Genomic DNA, 20,939 nt, shown 5'->3' with positions numbered 1-20,939 from the left:
AACATGCAGTTAAATGGGCACCACTGAGACAAATTACTTTTTTATCAGTAGTTATGTTGTTTTATAATAAGCAAGTGTGCAAAGATATAGTCAAAGTTCTGAAAAGTAGTAGAAATTATTCTTTGTAGAATTGCTATCACTAGCAAATCAAGCAAAAGTGTGCAAACATATTTGCGCCATATAGATCATGTTACAAATAAACTTTGTACTTTGAACTGTATTGCTGTGGGTTGCTCACTGTATTTGATAATGTGCAATGCTAAAGGAGAAATCTGCCCATTTTCAAATACAAAGTAACATGCCAAGATGAAGATATCAGCACTGAACAAAGCAGAAGCATATGTCAATCAATATAACCGTAAGTAATCTACAGTTTATGAATTAAAACAACAGGCTTTTTTAAATAAAACAATATTATTCAAAATAAATGTGACATTTGCATTATTTCAGAAATCGTCTGTAGTTTTCTACAAACGTTTTAAAAATTAATTTGAGAAAGACAATACAGTTTAGCAGCTTCAGTGTGATGCCTGTAGGTACTGGACAGGATTGTTCTTTATATTTGATTTTATATTGTGTGAAAAAAAATCTTCATAAATGCACTCAGTGGTTGTACATCTAAGATTTTGAGAAAAAACTTAACATTTAAATTAATCATCTTTATTTGTTATAACACATTATACTGTATGAATAGTAATTATTATTAATAGGCCTGTTTACTTGATGTTCATTTAGTACAACTTATTAAAATTTTAATGCATGATTGATTAATATGTTTAATCATTTGAATAATAATAATTGTTAAATGATAATATTAATAATAAGAAGAAAAAGAAAAATTATTACTAGAAATTTGTGAAAACTGAGATGCAAGAGTGGTAAAGAATGGTAAGAGAATGACTGAGAAATTTACAGAGCCCCTAGGACAGTGGTCTCAAACTCAGTTCCTGGAGGGCCACAGCCCTGCAGAGTTTGGCTCCGACCCTAATTAAACACACCTGATGCAGATAATCAAGGTCTTAAGGATCATTAGAAAATTCCAAGCAGGTGAGTTGGAACTGGTTGGAATTAAACTCTGCAGAACTGTCGGCCTCCAGGAACTGAGTTTGAGACCACTGCTCTTGCGGGACATGGTGATGGAAAAACAATAAGAGATGGGAGGAAAAAATGATATATATATATATATATATATATATATATATATATTATACTGAAAAACTTTACATGCTCTCACAAAATATTTGCAATGATTCTGCCTGCCTGTCTCCTCCCTCTGAGAGTGTACTGGTCCTGGATGGAAAAAAGTGTCCCTTTCATACCATTTCATCTCAACTGCACAGTGTCGACAGCATATAATAACATAATATTATTTTTGTAGAATTTATGTAATACAATTATTTTATTATATACAGGCAAGATGACACCATTTTCTCAGAACATGGTTTCTGTCTCTCTCTGGATAACAGTCGTAATTGCTTTTTGGTTCTCTCTGTGATGGTGGCAAAATCTTGGTGGTGCCTGTGGAGGGAAGTCACTGGGTGAACATGGACATCCTCATCAAGGCTTTACATGGTCAAGGGCACAGCATTGATGTAATACGCACCTTCAATAGCTGGTTTGTAAAGGAGAATTCAACTTATTACAACTCTATTACCATACCTAACACCACAGGAATGGATGAAGAATTTGTAGAAGATATGCTCTTCAAAATGATCGACTATGAAAGAGGAAAGAGCCAGATGAGTGCCATACAGCTGTATTTGCATGTATTCAAAGCTATTCATAAAACTCATGAAATGATATGTCAGCTTATAACAAACATATTTGAAAGTGAGGACATTCTGAAGACACTGAAGGAAAAACAGTACGATCTGATGCTTACTGATCCAGCATGGGGTGCAGGCATTCTCCTGGCCCATGAACTAAAGTTACCTATGGTGTATAATGTGAGATGGACCACTACTGGAGAGGGACACTTTGACATCGCTCCCTCACCGATGTCTTACATCCCTATCACAGGATCTGGAAACACAGACAAAATGAACTTTTTCCAACGAGTAAAAAATGCTTTCTCCTATTTGCTAATGGACATTCAGAACAGCCGTTTTAATTTGCCACTTTACCAATCATTTTGTGATAAATATTTCCATCCACGTGTGCATTATTATGAACTTCTTCAGGGGGCTGATATATGGCTTATGAGGGTTGATTTTGTTTTTGAATTTCCACGTCCAACAATGCCAAATATCATTTACATTGGTGGCTTCCAGTGTAAACCAGCGAAGGCCCTTCCACAAGATCTGGAGGACTTCATGCAAAGTTCTGGAGAGCATGGAGTCATTATCATGTCTTTAGGGACATTTATCAGTGATCTACCAGATGATTTTACAGCAGAAATAAGCTGCTGCTTTTGCTCAGCTCCCTCAAAAGGTGATTTGGAGATACACTGGAAAGAGACCATCTACTTTGGGGAACAACACATTACTGGTTGACTGGATGCCACAGAACGATCTTCTAGGGCATCCAAAGACTAAAGCTTTTATTGCACATGGTGGAACCAATGGGGTTCAAGAAGCTTTGTACCATGGTATCCCAGTGGTTGGAATTCCATTCTTTTTTGACCAGTATGACAATCTTCTTCGATTACAAGACAAGGGAGGAGCCAAGATACTCTCCATCGCAACTTTAAATAAGAACACACTGCATGCAGCCATACAGGAAGTAATCATTGAACCATCTTATAGACTGAATATGCAGAGACTTTCTCATCTGCACAGAGACAAACCAATTAAACCTTTGGACAATGCCCTCTTCTGGATTGAGTTTGTAATGAGACACAAAGGTGCTGCTCACCTCCGTACAGAGTCCTACAAACTGCCTTGGTACTCCTATTACTCAGTAGATGTTGCAGTTACATTGTTTGCAGTTATTTTGATATTCACTCTATCTATATTTTTAACAGTTAGATATCTGTGCGTCAAGTGCTGCTACAGAAAAAGGAAAACTGAGTGACACATTTGCATTTGAAGTAGAGCACTTACAGGTGATATAAAATTATTTGACTGTTTTAAATATGTTTAATGAGCGACTAAAGGGAAATATTTAAAAATATATATTAAAAATATACTTAAATGCTTGTTTTTCATTGAAACAGCATTCAAACTGCATTCATCACATTATCTAAAGGCAATGTGATGAATTCAATAAACTGAATTACTCTACTACATTTTTTACTGTCTATGCATGCCTTAAAAAAATGTAAAAAACTCCCATTCCCTCATGTGATCTGTCATTCATTTATTGCTCTCACTTTCAAGTTTACCATTCAGATATTGAGTAAAATATGTGAGTAAAAATATATCTGTGCCATACAGTTCATGTTACAAATAAACTTTGCACTTTGGACTTGCTGTGGGCTGATCATTGCATTTCAAATGATAATGTTTGATATTGTGTAATGCTAAAGGAGTTGTTTGCTCATATTCAGGAGTAATCTGCCATGATAAAGATATCAGCACTGAACAAAGAAGAGGCACATGACAGTCAAGATAACTGTAAGTAATCTACAGTTTATTGGTTAAAACAACAGGCTTTTTTTTTCTTTTTCTTTTTTCTGGTTTGTTTTTTTTTTTTTTTTTTTTTTTTAAAGGTTTTCATTAAAAATAAATGTGAAATTTCCATTATTTTAGGGATCATCTGTAGTTGTCGACAGTTTTAAGAATTCGTTCAAAATTTTTCAAATACAGTTTAGTAGCCCCAGCCTGATGTTTGATACTGGACAGGATTGTTACCAATACCAATTGTCCCATTTATTAGCTGAAGTGCTGAGAAATACTCAATGACAGCTGAGTAGAACCAAAGACTTTAGATACAAAGACGATGCATTCATAAAAAGTTCCTTTCAAGGAAAATCTGTTAACCCTCTACCGCACACATTATGATAGACCTATAGAAAAAAAAACAAATATTTGACTCTTTTTCTTTGCTGTAAAAAAAAAAAAAAAAAAAAAAGGAAAAAATTTGGAAAAAAAAAATAATTATAAATATAAAGGTACTTTATGATATGTTGCCATACGGCAACAACGTACAATATGTTATCTATGTTAAATGTACTGAAAATCATTAAGAATCTGAATAAAACGTCCATGCCATGTATTAGCGATGATCTATTGTATTTGACAGGTAGGCCTATTCGCTTTTCTGGCATTTTTAAAATGGGTTTCTGAAACTTATGCATGCAGTAATGTAAGTAGTACATAATTTTAAATGATTCATATTGGTTTTCTCAAAAAAAGACTATGCACATTTTAAGATACTGCACAAGATGTAAATAAATGTAACCCGTACTCACTGGGGTGGATACTCTTTATTCAACTAAATAAAATGCACATACAACGTGATGGAAAAAATATTTAGACAAGGAATTTATTAGTAATAAAACACGTGCATTAAAAATGTCTGTGACAGAATAATTAATTAATAACTGGAATAATCTTTGGACTCATCACATCTGAAACGATGCTATGATCATTCTGAAATTCCAAAGCCAGAGTTGAATCAGTCAAAAAAAATTTTTGCATATGGGCCCGGGGCTGACTTGCTATGCCACTGTGAAAAATGTTCGTTGACGACCTTTTTTTCCATGACTAAGACGCGACAATGAGAGACGACACCAATTTCATTTAACGATAACGTGACTAAAAACTACACGTGCAATATCGTTGACGAAAAAAGACGAGACTGAAATGTGGCTAAAAGACTAAACACTTGACCAAAATCTCTCTTTTGAAATCACTTTTTGTTTTTGTCGAATAAAGGAGACAAAACATTACAAACTGTCGGCCACGCTTACGGTTGCCAGATTTCCAGAATTTAAACCCCTATCAGAGCTTTTCTGTTAAAAGAACACGTTTTATTTGATCTTTGCTATTTGGCAACCCCGCACATGAGCCCTCTCTTCACTGAGGAAGAAGCGCGGATGATCTGAAAACACAGACAAGTAAGCTGGAGTTCATTGCTCTACTTTTGATATTTCTACTTAAATTAAAGTGGCTATATTGCGCTGCTCGTTTACTGACTAAATCTGGGACCAAAGTGAAGGCTGATATCCAGCAGTGTTTCTCAAACTGACGCGAAAAGTGCCGTTCATTTTATTCTACTCCACCTTAAAATAACATGAAAACTGAACATGTATTTCTAGCAGGTAAAATGTCGTATATACACAACATTCAATCAAATTACCTCATCTTTTGCGGTCAAAACTGACTGCACCCACACAAGCCAGCATCGCGCTACATTAATGCTGTTCTCGACAATATAACGTTAATTTTGTGAAAGTGGAGATTTAGCACTTACTAGCATGAAGAACATAGTGTTGTTTTTGGCGGCCTGTTTTAATTTTAGTTTTAGTCTAGTCTTTGTGTCAAGCGGTCATTTTAGTTTTTATTAGTTTAGTCACGTTCATACTCTTTTTAGTCTAGTCAAGTTTCAGTCGACTAAAAGTCTGAGCATTTTAGTCTTATTTTAGTCAGAATTATTCATGACTATTTTCGTCTAGTTTTAGTCGAGGAAAAATGATGACATTTAGTCTAATTTTAGTAAATGAAAATTGTATTTTAGTCTCTTTTTAGTAATGCAATTCTATTTAACCCAATCAATATAGTATAGTACCTAGTAGTATAGACGAAACCAAAATTTTATTTTAGCCAAACCCATTTTAAACAAGGTTATCTTATTATATTATTTTCATGTTGAAAAACTTTCTATAAAAGACAAATATATATATATATATATATATATATATATATATATATATATATATATATTTTTTTTTTTTTTTTTTTTTTTTTTTTGACATGGAATAACTCAGGAAAGCAATAAGATCAGCGAAAAATTATTTTTTGGTGATGCTCTCCTACATGTGAGCATCTGGTTCAAATTTTGTGGCATAAAGTATAGTTAAATAAAGTGTTATTCATTTTTTCGCAGCTAGATGGCGCCCACGGACGGTAAACTCAGGTTTAAAAGGCACTTCTCAGCACTCGTTAGGAGTTTTTCAAAATGGTTAGATGCATTAAAAAGCAGAGTTTCTAAGCTTTAAGATGATACCTATTTTGTGTTATTCCACGTTGGAAAACGAACATGGATGGGTCCGGGATCATTGGATACACACTGCATCCCAGAAAGATGAGACACGTTTTTAGCCAAGTATGTTAAATCATTTCCTGTGTAATATCTTGTGAACAACGCAATATGTTATGTTGATTTTGGATTAATTTCGTAAGAATCGCAAGAATCTGCTTTAAATAATGATGTGCATTTTCTATGATCTGTGCATTTTTCATGAAGTTATGAGCACGTGAAATCTACATATTTCCCTACATATCGGTTCCTTTTTCTGTGTCAGACAATTGTTTGTTGTCATTTATGCTAAACTCACTGCAGCTGCATCTAAATAATGCCGCGAGTGGGGCTTGAAGAAGTGACGTCTGCACAGTGTGACCTGATGTAGCCCACTGAAGTGACACAGGGAACAGAAATACTGCAAAATAATAATAATAATAATAACGCAACTAAACGAGACGTAATAACGTTATAACATTTCGTCTCGTCTCGTCTCGTTTTGGTCAACGAAAATTAAGAGACATTTTAGCATAGTTTTTATTTTGTAAACCACATTTAGTCTCGTTTTTATTCGTCAACAATATTGCATTATACGTTTAATTATAGTCATCGTCACATGACCAGCATTTACGTCGCGTCTCGTCTCGTTTTCGTCACGTGATAAAGGTTCGTTGACGACGATATTTAGTCATAATTTTCGTTGACGAATGCAACACTAGAAGAATATAGACATAGACTGCATGTAGATTTAAGATTAAAACTCTCTTCGATACAAAAACATACCCTTCTGTGAGTCACTGTTTTTAATGTTGATCATACCAGCAAGAATATTGCCCGAATATAATAATATCCCGAATATTGATTTTATACAACAGTTCAACAAACAAAAGGGTGATATTAAGTGATTAACAGTATTGTCAGTATTTTTGCTCTATTTTGCAACGAAAGCCATAGCAGAACTGCTGCACACAAGCTGTGTTTCGTGAACGAATCTGTGGCTTTGAACGAATCGTCAATGTTTCAATGATCCATTCATAAATACAGCCGCTAGCTTTCATACTGAAAGAATGAATGACTCGATGATTCACTCATAAAACAGTGACTTACCACCAGCTATTGGCGGTTTTAATGTAATATTTAAAAGTATCACTTAATTTTTATCACCATTGTATTTATTTAATTTTTTAAAAATTTTAAGGCATTATTTATTTTACAAAGGTATTTATAAAGGTAAAAATATTGTCCCTTAATGGAAAAGGTGTAACTGCAGTAAGTGGAAAAGAGAGGGTTACGCAGAAGGATGTTAAATCCCTCAGGGGTTACGACACTCTACAAAGTTTGAGAACCACTGAAAGAGGATATGTACAATTGCACAAGTGCTACTGCTAAGAGTGCAGTGTCAATACAGTCTGTTACATTGATTCAAATTTTTCATAAGCTGGAATGAATTGGTCTAAAGAGAAAAATTATAATAACTATTTTGTCTAAAGACTACATATAAAATAGCTATCAAAATTAATGTTGGTAACTGTAGTTTGACTAAAAGTAATGACTAAGACTTGACAAAAAATGTGATGACTTTTCGTCGACTAAAACTAGACTAAAATATGAAAGACTAAAATGACTAAAATGTGACTAAGAAGAATTCTGGCCAGCAGGAGAAAACCGAACACAATTTTCTACAGGCCTCATCTGAGGGAGCGAACTCAACAGGGCTCGAGAGACAACCACCCATTTGCTGCTGTCTAAACTAGTAGCTCAGGTTTGATGGATGGGGCAGCCCCTTGGGACCGAGCGTGGAGAGGGATGAACCTGTTAAACATCAAGGTTCCTTAATAGGTTGGCCTGGTATGCCTGCATTCTTTTATTTTTTTAGTGTTCAGACATGTACCTGCCTGACCTGCTGTAATATATGCTCTACCCCCCACATTAGGTGTAGTTCGGCAGGGTTTGGTGGGCAGTGTCGGGGCATTAAGGGATGACACAACATTGGGAAAGAGAAAGATGCTAAAGTCTCTTCCACTTGAGGCATCATCCCACAGCAGTTCTCCGTCAAGCTCAGAGTCAAAGAAACTCAAAGTTCTAGATGAAAAACACTTTTTCCACAATCTTGATACCTCGGTATGGCCCCGACGTAGCAGCTGTGCTCTGCTTTGCAGGAAGCACTCATCTAAATTACTTCTCTTATGCACCTCCTGCATTACAGCTAGCCATATGACATTTAATCTGGCTACAGCAAGAACACAACCCCCAAGATCTCCTATAATCGAAGGACGGAGGTGGCGAGTCCTTGACATCCCCCGCCTCGATTTTAAGGAAATCCACCTCCTCAGAACTAGACTGTCCCAGCATCGGCCTCTCACTTGGGGTGGAAGAAGCCACAGAGTGGGCTTCCAGATTCCTTGCTCGAGTATAGCTGGTGGATGAGGGCCAAGAAAGGGCCAAAGCCGTCTCAAACTCTTCTACCAGCTCCATTTGCGACCCCATCGATCTGAAAGGATGCACCGCCTTGGCAGACGTGGGACCCAAACCGCGGGAACCACGAGGCTGGCTGCTCTCATCAAAAATGGTCAGTTGGAGCAGAGTTTCCTGAACGGCAGCTGCTCACAATGCACGCGGAAAGCCCACTCGAGAACTGCCTGTGCATGCTCTTGTAGGAACCGTGGATGAACCAGACAAATGAATCATTCAGATGATTCTTTCAAAACATAATTCTAATTCAGAATCGAGGTTCCGACTCCAGCTTGTCTATAGAGAAAACCAATGCTGATTACTTTTTATGACGTCCATGTTTCCTGACAGAAGGAGAAGTGACAGCAATTTGTGACACCAAATGGTCATTGAGAAGATAAAGAGTCTTTGATCACCAGATCAAAAGAGACAGAGAAACAATGCAGGCCACTTTTGTTCTCTGAGGGACAGAACTTCACAGAAAAACCAACTAAGACTGTTCTACAACTAAAAGGGCACTTCAGGGGCTTCAGGGCACTGAACTCAGAACATGCAAAGCACCCGAGGTTAGTCTAGGGAGACTGATCCCCCCAAATAGATTACTTAGAAGCATGAAAGCTTCTACCAAAGTCCTGTGGGTCCTCTGGGTCCTCAGTGGGTCCAATTTCAACTCTAGAGCTCCTCCAAGAGGAATCTTTATACCATAAGTGAAAGCTCGGTAACACTTTACTTGAAGGTGTGTGCATAAGACTGACATGACCCCTTCATAATCATGACATGACACAGTTTTTATGCATGTTTATGACAACTGCCATAAGTGTCATTCGCTCAGTTATGTCAGTTTTAATGCAAAGATGGCATTGTTTGAAATGTCTGTGTTATGACAACTTGACATAAACCAATACATCATAACCTGTCAGTGTCTTTGTCATGACAACTTGACATTACCAAGACAACATAACCTGTCATAAACATAACATAGATTAATTATCAAACTTAAGAAACTACTTAGCTTTATGTGTTAACATTACATTACATTATTTTGGTTACACAGTACAAACCCGATTTCAAAAAAGTTGGGACACTGTACAAATTGTGAATAAAAACAGAATGCAATGATGTGGAAGTTTCAAATTTCAATATTTTATTCAGAATACAACATAGATGACATATCAAATGTTTAAACTGAGAAAATGTATAATTTTAAGGGAAAAATAAGTTGATTTTAAATTTTTAAAAAAAGTTGGGACAAGGCTGTGTTTACCACTGTGTGGCATCCCCTCTTCTTTTTATAACAGTCTGCAAACGTCTGGGGACTGAGGAGACAAGTTGCTCAAGTTTAGGAATAGGAATGTTGTCCCATTCTTGTCTAATACAGGCTTCTAGTCGCTCAACTGTCTTAGGTCTTCTTTGTCGCATCTTCCTCTTTATGATGCGCCAAATGTTTTCTATGGGTGAAAGATCTTGACTGCAGCCTGGCCATTTCAGTACCTGGATCCTTCTTCTATGCAGCCATTATGTTGTAATTTATGCAGTATGTGGTCTGGCATTGTCATGTTGGAAAATGCAAGGTCTTCCCTGAAAACGTCTGGATGGGAGCATATGTTGTTCTAGAACTTGGATGTACTTTTCGGCATTGATGGTGCCTTTCCAGATGTGTAAGCTGGTCATGCCACACGCACTCATGCAGCCCCATACCATCAGAGATGCAGGCTAGAGGGCTGCATTGGGTTTGGGCTCCCGCGGGACCCGCGGGACCCAACGCAAATCTCGCGGGAGCGGGCGGTTTTACCTTTGCTGCGGGCGGGAGTGGGCGGTCAGAAAACTTTGCGGGAGACCCGCAGGAAACGGTGGGATTTGGCGTGTAATAGAACGGAGTCAACAAATGAAGAAGAAATTTAAAGCGGCTCTTTACTTGACAAAAGCAAAGCAAGACAAGTCAGACACTTGGAAACAATTCTTAAAATTCGCGCGTTTTATTTTGAGCATTCTCGCATGATCTAGTAGTGCACCGTCAGAGAGGGCATTAGTGTGTGTGGGCGGATCATGGAAGAAAGATGCACAAGTCTGTGACCGCAGTCAGTCAGCAATATACTTTTCCTTCATAGTAATATGGAGTAAGCAATGCAAGGCCCGGTGATCATTCATTTGTTTAAGTGAGCCACGTTATTTTTATTTATTTATTAGTATTATTTATTTTCTTTAAGCAAGGCATTCTATTTATTTTATTTATTTCGTTTTGTATTTAATTTGTTTAAAGTATATCTAGTATGTGTTTATTTAATAAGTTAAAGTTATTTCGTATTGTGCTTTGGCTTATTTACTTAAACTGTTATTTAAACTTCTTGTTTAGTTAATCGTTCGGTGGGTGTGTATGCAGTAGCCTGCGTTTAAAAACTGAGGTGCCGCTAGTTGTGGTTTTGTTTTAACAGTTAATGTTTTATAATGCTAATAAAAATACCCAATGTTTTTATCACGTGTGGTGCTTTGGTTTTGCGGCTACCTTATCTTATTTTTACGCAATCATGTTTAAAGTCTGTTATTCTGGATGTTAACTTGAACGAATTTAGTCTGAGAGTATTTGTTTAGGCCTATTTTTTACAAGCTCTGAGAGAAAGTCCGCGGGAGCGGGCGGGAGTGGACACAAACATTGCGGGCGCGGGCGGGAGTGGAACATGCGGGTTGCGAAGCGGGCGGTCCTGGTCAGACATTCAGCGGGAGCGGGCGGGTGCAGGTTAAGTAAATCAGTCCCGTGCAGGGCTCTAATGCAGGCTTCTGAACTGAGCGCTGATAACAACTTGGGATGTCCTTGTCCTCTTTAGTCTGGATGACATGGCATCCCAGTTTTCCAAAAAGAACTTCAAATTTTGATTCGTCTGACCACAGAACAGTTTTCCACTTTGCCACAGTCCATTTTAAATGAGCCTTGGCCCAGAGAAAACGCCTGCGCTTCTGGATCATGTTTAGATATGGCTTCTTTTTTGACCTATAGAGTTTTCACCAGCAACAGCGAATGGCATGGTGGATTGTGTTCACCGACAATGTTTTCTGGAAGTATTCCTGAGCCCATGTTGTGATTTCCATTACAGTAGCATTCCTGTATGTGAAGCAGTGCCGTCTAAGGGCCCAAAGATCACGGGCATCCAGTATGGTTTTCCGGCCTTGACCCTTACGCACAGAGATTGTTCCAGATTTTCTGAATCTTTGGATGATATCATGCACTGTAGATGATGATAACTTCAAACTCTTCGCAATTTTTCTCTGAGAAACTCCTTTCTGATATTGCTCCACTATTTTTCGCTGCAGAATTGGTGATCAACTGCCCATCTTGACTTCTGAGAGACACTGCCACTCTGAGAGGCTCTTTTTATACCCAATCATGTTGCCAATTGACCTAATAAGTTGCAAATTGGTCCTCCAGCTGTTCCTTATGTGTACATTTAACTTTTCCGGACTCTTATTGCTACCTGTCCCAACTTTTTTGGAATGTGTAGCTCTCATGAAATCCAAAATGAGCCAATATTTGGCATGAGATTTCAAAATGTCTCACTTTCAACATTTGATATGTTATCTATATTCTATTGTGAATAAAATATAAGTTTATGAGATTTGTAAATTATTGCATTCCTTTTTTGGTCATGTAGAATAAACAGTGATGGCAATAACGGCGTTATAAATAAACGGCGTTACTAACGCCGTTACTTTTTTCAGTAACGAGTAATCAAACAAATTACTTTTTCTCCCGTTACAACGGCGTTACCGTTACTGACAAAAAAATGCTGCGTTACTATAATTGAGCTCACTGAAGCGGTTTTCATCCGAGTAAGCTCTCTCTCAGCCATAGGACCTGCAAAGTTTTTTGCTCTGGTGTGTGCTGCGGTTAGTCATACACAAATATAATATTAAACTGATAATAATGTACGATGCGCTGTGTGTGTGTCTGTCAGAGCATGCGAGCTGAGCGCGAGCTCAAACCAGAATACCCTTTTTGATGCTTGATCGAAAATATGTGAAATGAGTTTTTTTCTAGTCGACTAGTAGTTGTTCATTTAAGCTATTAGTTGACTAATCACATTTATATTAATTTAATTTCTTAAATACTGGAGAGAATAAACCATAATAAGGAGCGTTTACATAATAGGCTATATAGCACTCAAGGGCACGCATAATTGCCATAAAGAACCGGCAAAAGTAATGATTATGAATGTGACAAAAACAGCAAGGAGACATTTTAATTGTTTATTAATAAAGTAATGTTTTCTGAATCAGTGTCGGCTGCAAAGATGAAGTTGACATTGCTGATTCTCATTGCTGATCATCTGCTCATATGGACGTGCCAAGAGAGAGAATGCACATTTCATTCGGATTAGGCTACATAATCAGAGTAGCCTCTTTCTTTTCGTTTTTAATTACTTCATTTTCGTTAAAGTAGATATTTCAAGCATTCTATGGATATATTTCTCATGTCTGCGAGGCAAGCAGCCTCTGAGTTTCGGTTCATTTAGCCTATAAGACGCACTCCAGTTCACGCGCCAGTGATCGCGCCCGCGCCTCCATGTCATGATTTTATTGTCTGCTATATTTGCTTGTTATATATTAAATCCAAACAATTGGTTGATGAAACATTGATTAAAATTAAGATACAATTTTTACAAAACGAAATTCACTTCAAAGAAAGGCTTTCTACAAAGCAAAACTTAATGAAGTGGTCAAAATCATATCTGACCCACTCCATGTCTCCCGATATATTTGCGCATCTTATGATGCATCTTACTCATGCTGTTCACTTTTCGTAATCGAATAAATGCATTTAAAATATAACATAGGACTATTTAAACATAAATATGAAACTACGTTTTCTTTAATGGCTACCAACACGTATTGTACAGTACAGAGAAATTTCATGTCGTGAGCAAGAGCGGATCATGAGTCAGGAGTCGCATCAAGAATAATTTATTCTTTGACTTATATGTAATATTGGGGGCATTCAATTTATTTGGCATATTTTTATTTATTTATTTATTTATTTTTTAAAGTAACGCAATAGTTACTTTCCCTGGTAATTAGTTAATTTTATAATGATGTAACTCAGTTACTAACTCCGTTACTATTTGTGAGAAGTAACTAGTAACTATAACTAATTACTTTTTTAAAGTAACGTACCCAACACTGAGAATAAAGCATTAATATGTGTTTAATAAGTACTAATAAATAGCCAATATTCTAGTAATATGTATGCTTATAGTAATAAGCAACTAGTTAAAACACCCTAAAATAAAGTGTTACCATTATTTTATAACAGTGTAATCTTTTTTTAAGAAATTTGAAATTGTCTATTATCTGACCTTCTGTTGGAGGACACTTTAAAAAAAAAACATTATTAATGTTACGTGATGGTGGTATAAGCAGGCACAAGGACAAAGGAGAATACATGGAGTAATATTTAATCACAAAAACAGACAGGAACTCACCTTAAACAGCATACATCAATGCATAAACGAGAATGGACAAGGAATGGAGGAAAACACAGGGTATATACACAACTCAAACAAAGGAAATAACGAGGGTGATAATGAACACAGCTAATTACATAATTAACAGACTGACAGCCAGAAACTAGATCAAACTAAAGAATACCACAGTGAACATGTAACAATTAAATGAAAACTATTCATGACGCTGTTATATTTTTTTTAACAGAGTATTATAACACTTAATCACATTTTAAACACAAATTCAATTTGTACAACTGTAGTTGTAAGAAAAATATTCATGACACTGTTATAAAATTATTTGACAGAGTATTAACACTTAATGACATTTTAATGACGTTCAATTTGTACCACTGAAAAAAAGTGGTCAGAAAAATATTCATGACACTATTATAATGGCCTCATGTCAAAACCAACCACATGACAGTTTAATATAATACTAACCCATAAAGCTAAATCATGTCAAGTTGTCATGACAAAGACACTGACAGGTTATAATGTATTGGTTCATGCCAAGTTGACATAACAAAGACATCACAAACATACTCATCTTTGCATTAAAAATGACATAACTGAGTGAATGACATTTAATGACAGTTGTCATAAACATGCATAAAACCTCCTTCATATTCAAGACGTGTGTCATGTCATGATTATGAAGGTGTCATGTCAGTCTTATGCACACCCCTTCAAGTAAAGTGTTACCGAAAGTTCATGTTCATGCGTTATATATATAACGCATGCGATTATTTTTTTTCCAGTTTAATGCATTAAAAATATTAACATAATTAACGCAGCCTCTGTTTTTTTTTTTTTTTTTTTTCTGTCATCCTTTGGCTAGCATAACAATATACAGTGCTCAGCATAAATGAGTACACCCCCTTTGAAAAGTAACATTTTAAACAATGTCTCAATGAATACAAAAACAGTTTCTAAAATGTTGACAAGAATAAGTTTAATATAACATCTGTTTAACTTATAACATGAAAGTAAGGTTAATAATAAAACTTAAATTACACATTTTTCAGTTTTACTCAAATTAGGGTGATGCAACAATGAGTACACCCCACAACAAAAACTATTACATCTAGTACTTTGTATGGCCTCCATGATTTTTAATGACAGCTTCAAGTCTGCGACATTTTGCAACATCTATCTATATCCATTTTTCAAGAATGACCTCTTTTAGAGACTGGATGCTGGATGGAGAGTGATGTTCAACTCATCTCTTCAGAATTCCCCATAGATGTCTGATTGGTTTCAGATCAGGAGCCACTGAATCAGTTTCACCCTGTTCTTCTTCAGAAATCCAACAGTGGCCTTAGATGTGTGTTTAGGATCATTGTCATGTTGGAAAAGTGCATGACGACCAAGGGCACGGAATGATGGTAGCATCTTCTCTTTCAGTGTAGAGCAGTACATCTGTGAATTCATGATGCCATCAATGAAATGCAGCTCCCCAACACCAGCAGCATTCATGTAGCCCCACATAAGGACACTGCCACCACCTTGTTTCACTGTAGACACCATGCATTTTTCTTTGTATTCCTCACCTTTGTGACCACCATACAGTTTTGAAGCCATCAGTTCCAAAAACATTTATCTTGGTCTCATCACTCCAGAGTATAGAGTCCCAGTAGTCTTTTTCTTTGTCAGCATGGGCCATGGCAAACTTTATGCCTTGGCTTTAGGAGAGGCTTCTTTCGTGGATGGCACCCATGCATGCCATTCCTCTGCAGTGTACACCATTTTGTATCATGGGAAATAGTCACCCCAGTTTGGCTTTCTACTTCTTTAGATAACTGCAGTGAACTTGCATGCTGATTTTCTTCAACCCTTCTCATCAGAAGATGCTCCTGTCGAGGTGCTAACTTCCGTGGACGACCTGGACATTTCTGTTCCATCTTTTTAAAATTTTTGTACCACTTTTGCTACAGTATTCTGACTGAAAAGTAAAGCTTTGCTGATCTTGTAGCTTTCACCTTTCTGGTGAAAATAAATTATTTTCTTACTCAGGTCTTGTGACATTTCTCTTCCATGTGGTGCCATTGCTGACAGCGTGAAATGGGAAGGGGTTTTAACACCCTTTTAAACGCGCCAAAATAGAAAAAGAGAACGCGGTGTCTGTGAATGTCCTGTCACACACACAATGCACAGAAAAATGTTCACCATTGTGCGCCTGGACAGTGCGCCAAAAGTGAGTTCTCTGTCACACTTGAACAATAACACGCACAACAATGCCAAAAATATCAGTTTTGTCGAGCATCCTCATAAGAACAGCCTTGAACGAGTTAAATAAAGTCTTAAAATGAAAGTAAAGAGCTGTGAGAAAGAGGGACGCATGTGAAATCTGCGTCGTGTGCAGCAGCGGCAGCTCTTAAAGTGACAGCAACCACTAATGCCGTCTGTCATTGAAGATAATGAAAGAACAAAGGTAACAGAGAAAATTAATCACTACTGTTGACTAAAGAACTTTTGTAGCTTTAATAATGATTATCTATATTTAATTTATGCTATAAATTATGCAGTGCAGACTGTTTGGTAACTTTATTCAATTTCAGTATTTTTCCTATCTGTTAGACAGGTAGAAAAGGCACAGGTAAATATAACATTTATTATGGGTTTATGTGAGTTTTCAGCATCCCTCCACCATCCTGTCTCCTCACACTCACCTGGTTACTTTCCTAATCAGAGATATGGGGGGAGTACTCTGGGTTCGGGCCAAAATACAGAGCTCTGAGCCCTCTCCTCGGACAGCATGCCAAATATGCATACTACTTTACTCTATCTGAATATTTGTAAACTTGTAAACTGGTGGACCTCTGGGGGAGCATTAACTGGTAATTTCATTCCTTCTTGGTATTATGTGGATGAGGCCTGCAGCTCAGGTTAGAGTCCCGGCAGGGGGATCTACCCGTGACTTTAGAAGACTTGTCCCTGACACTCTTTGGACCTTTGGCTTTAGCTTATAGTCCTACAGGCCTTCATCCCTCTCCTGTGTCAGGGGACCAAGAGATTCTACATCTACTTTGTACAACTGCTCGTCGAGAAAGGCTGACCAGTTGTTAGTATGACCAATTTCTGGTCTCGAGGCACGCTGTCTGCCCTTGCCTCTGCCAGTAAGCCCATTCCACCTGAAGTATGGCATTAAGTATGGCAACAAAATCTTTGTTGTAAGGTTTTATAGACTGGACCTGCTGGCTACACTGGGATCTTCAGTGCTTTTGTCCTGAGCTGTGCCTGAACAGTTTCACACCAGGATAGACAGTATAGTCTTTGTCAGTATAGCAAAATGGGTATTTCGTTCCCCAAAGTGTTGTCATACGACAGCGTGATTTCCCTCGAAAGGAAACGTTTCGGGTTATGACTGTATCCCTTGTTACCTGTGTCCCTTTGCCATACTTCGTACATGCCTGGGAGTGGCTTGCTTCAGCCTGTCAAATGCTGATATTACTGTGTTGCCGGCTTCCGCGTTACGCCATCACAGGTCACAAGGTGACACAGCACCAGGATTGGACTAGTTGCACACATACTTCAGACGCAGTCACACTGAAGGCATTCCCCTAAGTGTTGTCATATGACACAGCGTCTTCTTTCATTCTCAGGGAAAAGAATTATTGAACAACATTTTATTGAACAACATTTTTAAAATACATAATAGATATCTTTATTCTTTATCTGGATCCCCATTAGCTTCCACAGAATGGAAGCTTCCTGGGGTTCACAAAGTAGTACAAGACAAAAAGCCATTCAAATATTAAATAATATAAAATAGAAACAAAAATAAAATTATTCTGATCAATAGGGATGTGCCCGAAGCCGAATACCATATTCAGAAAGGAAATGATGTGTACTACAGAGCCCCTAAAGGGAATACACTTGAGATAGGAGGAAAAAATATATTTCTTTTTATATATATGCTTTTTTTCGCAATTATATAGATAGGTAATTATAATGTAAATAATTTGCCGGCATCAGGAAGCTGCTGTTAATATGTAGAGTTTTGAAATCGCTTTTGAATGCGCTCGCACTTTTAACTTTCACTTTTGAGCGTCAGTACTTATTACACATTTCACAAGATTACATATTTGTCAGTGACGCTCAGGAACTGCAAACCATTTACTATTGTCCGCTATCAGCCATCTCTCCTTACTCTCTTTACATGGTAAGTGAAACCTGTTGTACTACAAAGTAACAGGCTCCTGCTAGCAAACGACTATGTCCCTTTCGTGGCTCCATAGACTACGTTTTTTTGGGGGGGGGGTTTTCATGCCTTTCCGAATACGAATTTAGTATTTGGGCACACCCCTACTGATCAAATCACCAAACTATACATCTTAGCAATAGAAGCACAAATGCCTGCAGAGGGCCCCAAAGGCCTAAAGATTGTTGTTGTTACACTTTACAGCATGATCAAATCCTTGTTTAAATTTGGCCAAACAAAATTTAATCCAAATGTCCACTTAATCTTTAATATTCTTCACGATAGAACATGTGGACATCAAAACATAGAAACACAGAGCGAGGGTTTAAACTTTTATTTTGAAATCCCGGAAAACAACAAATTGCATATTTAGAAACATATTGATTTATCCTCTTTTATAAATCCTTTACGTTACAAATCTGGTGAAATTGTACACTTTGTGTTTTCAGGTGAACGTTAGGCAGTCCAAACTTGCAGCATATACAGAGATGGAGTTTGTTAACTGAGCCACTTTACAGTACATGCTCCATGCATACTATAACCTAACAAATAATATTATCCAAGTTTTTGTAATCCAATTATTTTATCATTTACAGGCAAGATGACACCATTTTCTAAGAACATGGTTTCTGTCTCTCTCTGGATAACAGTCCTAATCCTTTTTGGGTCTCTCTGTGATGGTGGAAAAATCTTGGTGGTGCCTGTGGAGGGAAGTCACTGGGTGAACATGGACATGCTCATCAAGGCTTTGCATAGTCAAGGGCACAGCATTGATGTAATACGCACCTATAATAGCTGGTTCGTAAAGGAGAATTCAACTTATTACAACTCTATAACCATACCTAACACCAAAGGAATAGATGAAGAATTTATGGATGATATGCTCTCTAAACTATTCGACCATGAAAGAGGAAAGAGGTACTGGCTGAATGCTGTAAGGCTGTATTTCGATATGATTAGTAACATGTATAAACTGCATAAAATGGTATGTCAGCTTATAACAAACATGTTTGAAAGTGAGGAAATTATGAAGGCACTGCATGAAAACCAGTACGACCTGATGCTTACTGATCCGGCATGGGGTGCAGGCATTTTTTTGGCTCATGAACTCAAGTTACCCATGGTATATAATGTGAGATGGACCTTTACTGGAGAGGGACACTTTGACATCGCTCCCTCACCAATGTCTTACATCCCTATCACAGGATCTGGAAACAGTGACAAAATGAACTTCTTTCAACGAGTCAAAAATTTTTTCTACTATTTCCATATGAACTTTCAGTACAGCTATTTTAATTTGCCACAGTACCAAGCACTGTGTGACAAATATTTCCATCCGCCTGTACGTTTTCATGAACTTCTTCAGGGGGCTGATATATGGCTTATGAGGGTTGATTTTGTTTTTGAATTTCCACGTCCAGCAATGCCAAATATCATTTACATTGGTGGCTTCCAATGCAAACCAGTGAAGGCCCTTCCACAAGATCTGGAGGACTTCATGCAAAGTTCTGAAGAGCATGGAGTCATTATCATGTCTTTAGGGGCGTTTATCGGTGATCTACCAGATGATTTTACAGCAGAAATAGGTGCTGCTTTTGCTCAGCTCCCTCAAAAGGTGATTTGGAGATACACTGGAAAGAGACCATCTACTTTGGGGAACAACACATTACTGGTTGACTGGATGCCACAGAATGATCTTCTAGGGCATCCAAAGACTAAAGTTTTTATTGCACATGGTGGAACTAATGGGCTTCAAGAAGCTTTGTACCATGGTATCCCAGTGGTTGGAATTCCATTCCTTTTTGACCAGTACGACAATCTTATTCGATTACAAGAAAGGGGAGGAGCCAAGATAGTTACCATCGCAACTTTAGATAAAAACACACTGCATGCAACCATACAGGAAGTAATCAATGAACCATCTTACAGACTGAATATGCAGAGACTCTCTCGTCTGCACAGAGACAAACCAGTTAAACCTTTTGACAGCGCCCTCTTCTGGATTGAGTTTGTAATGAGACACAAAGGTGCTGCTCACCTCCGTACAGAGTCCTACAAACTGCCTTGGTACTCCTATTACTCAGTAGATGTTGCAGTTACATTGTTTGCAGTTATTTTGATATTCACTCTATCTATATTTTTAACAGTTAGATATCTGTGCGTCAAGTGCTGCTGCAGAAAAAGGAAAACTGAGTGACACGTTTGCATTTGAAGTAGAGCACTTACAGGTGATATAAAATTATTTGACTGTTTTAAATCTGTTTAATGAGCGATTAAAGGGAAATATTTAAAAATATATATTAAAAATATATTTAAATGCTTTTTTTTTTCAATTGAAACAGCATTCAAACTGCATTTATCTCATTATCTAAAGGCAATGTGATGAATTCAATAAACTGAATTACTCTACTACATTTTTTACTGTCTATGCATGCTTTAAAAAATAAATAACTCCAATTCCCTCATGTGATCTGTCATTCATTTATTGCTCTCACTTTCAAATTTACCATTCAGATATTGAGTAAAATATGTGAGTAAAAATATATCTGTGCCATACAGTTCATGTTACAAATAAACTTTGCACTTTGGACTTGCTGTGGGCTGATCATTGCATTTCAAATGATAATGTTTGATATGGTGTAATGCTAAAGGAGTTGTTTGCTCAAATT

General features: G+C 37.2%; 1 protein-coding gene and 1 pseudogene across 1 annotated transcript; both read left to right on the top strand.

Moving 5' to 3' along the window:
• The first annotated feature begins 259 nt into the window (after positions 1-259).
• Positions 260-20,735, top strand: LOC125254403 (UDP-glucuronosyltransferase 2C1-like). Its single transcript, XM_048169019.1, has 3 exons — positions 260-358; positions 3,488-3,554; positions 18,867-20,735. Exons 2-3 carry the CDS (start codon positions 3,500-3,502, stop codon positions 20,465-20,467), a joined length of 1,656 nt encoding a protein of 551 aa, XP_048024976.1. The 5' UTR covers positions 260-358; positions 3,488-3,499; the 3' UTR covers positions 20,468-20,735.
• Positions 1,456-3,410, top strand: LOC125254405 (annotated as a pseudogene).
• Positions 20,736-20,939: the final 204 nt, after the last annotated feature.

The sequence above is a fragment of the Megalobrama amblycephala genome, linkage group LG19 (assembly GCF_018812025.1).
Source record: "Megalobrama amblycephala isolate DHTTF-2021 linkage group LG19, ASM1881202v1, whole genome shotgun sequence".
Taxonomy (NCBI): Eukaryota; Metazoa; Chordata; class Actinopteri; order Cypriniformes; family Xenocyprididae; genus Megalobrama; species Megalobrama amblycephala.
This window is presented reverse-complemented; position numbering and strand designations above follow the sequence as displayed.

Excerpts from the sequence above, each read along its gene's own strand:
- LOC125254403 (XM_048169019.1), top strand. The coding sequence starts at position 3,500 with ATGATAAAGATATCAGCACTGAACAAAGAAGAGGCACATGACAGTCAA. Across the intron at positions 3,555-18,866 it reads ACATGACAGTCAAGATAACT|GCAAGATGACACCATTTTCT; the intron begins GTAAGTAATCTA and ends TATCATTTACAG.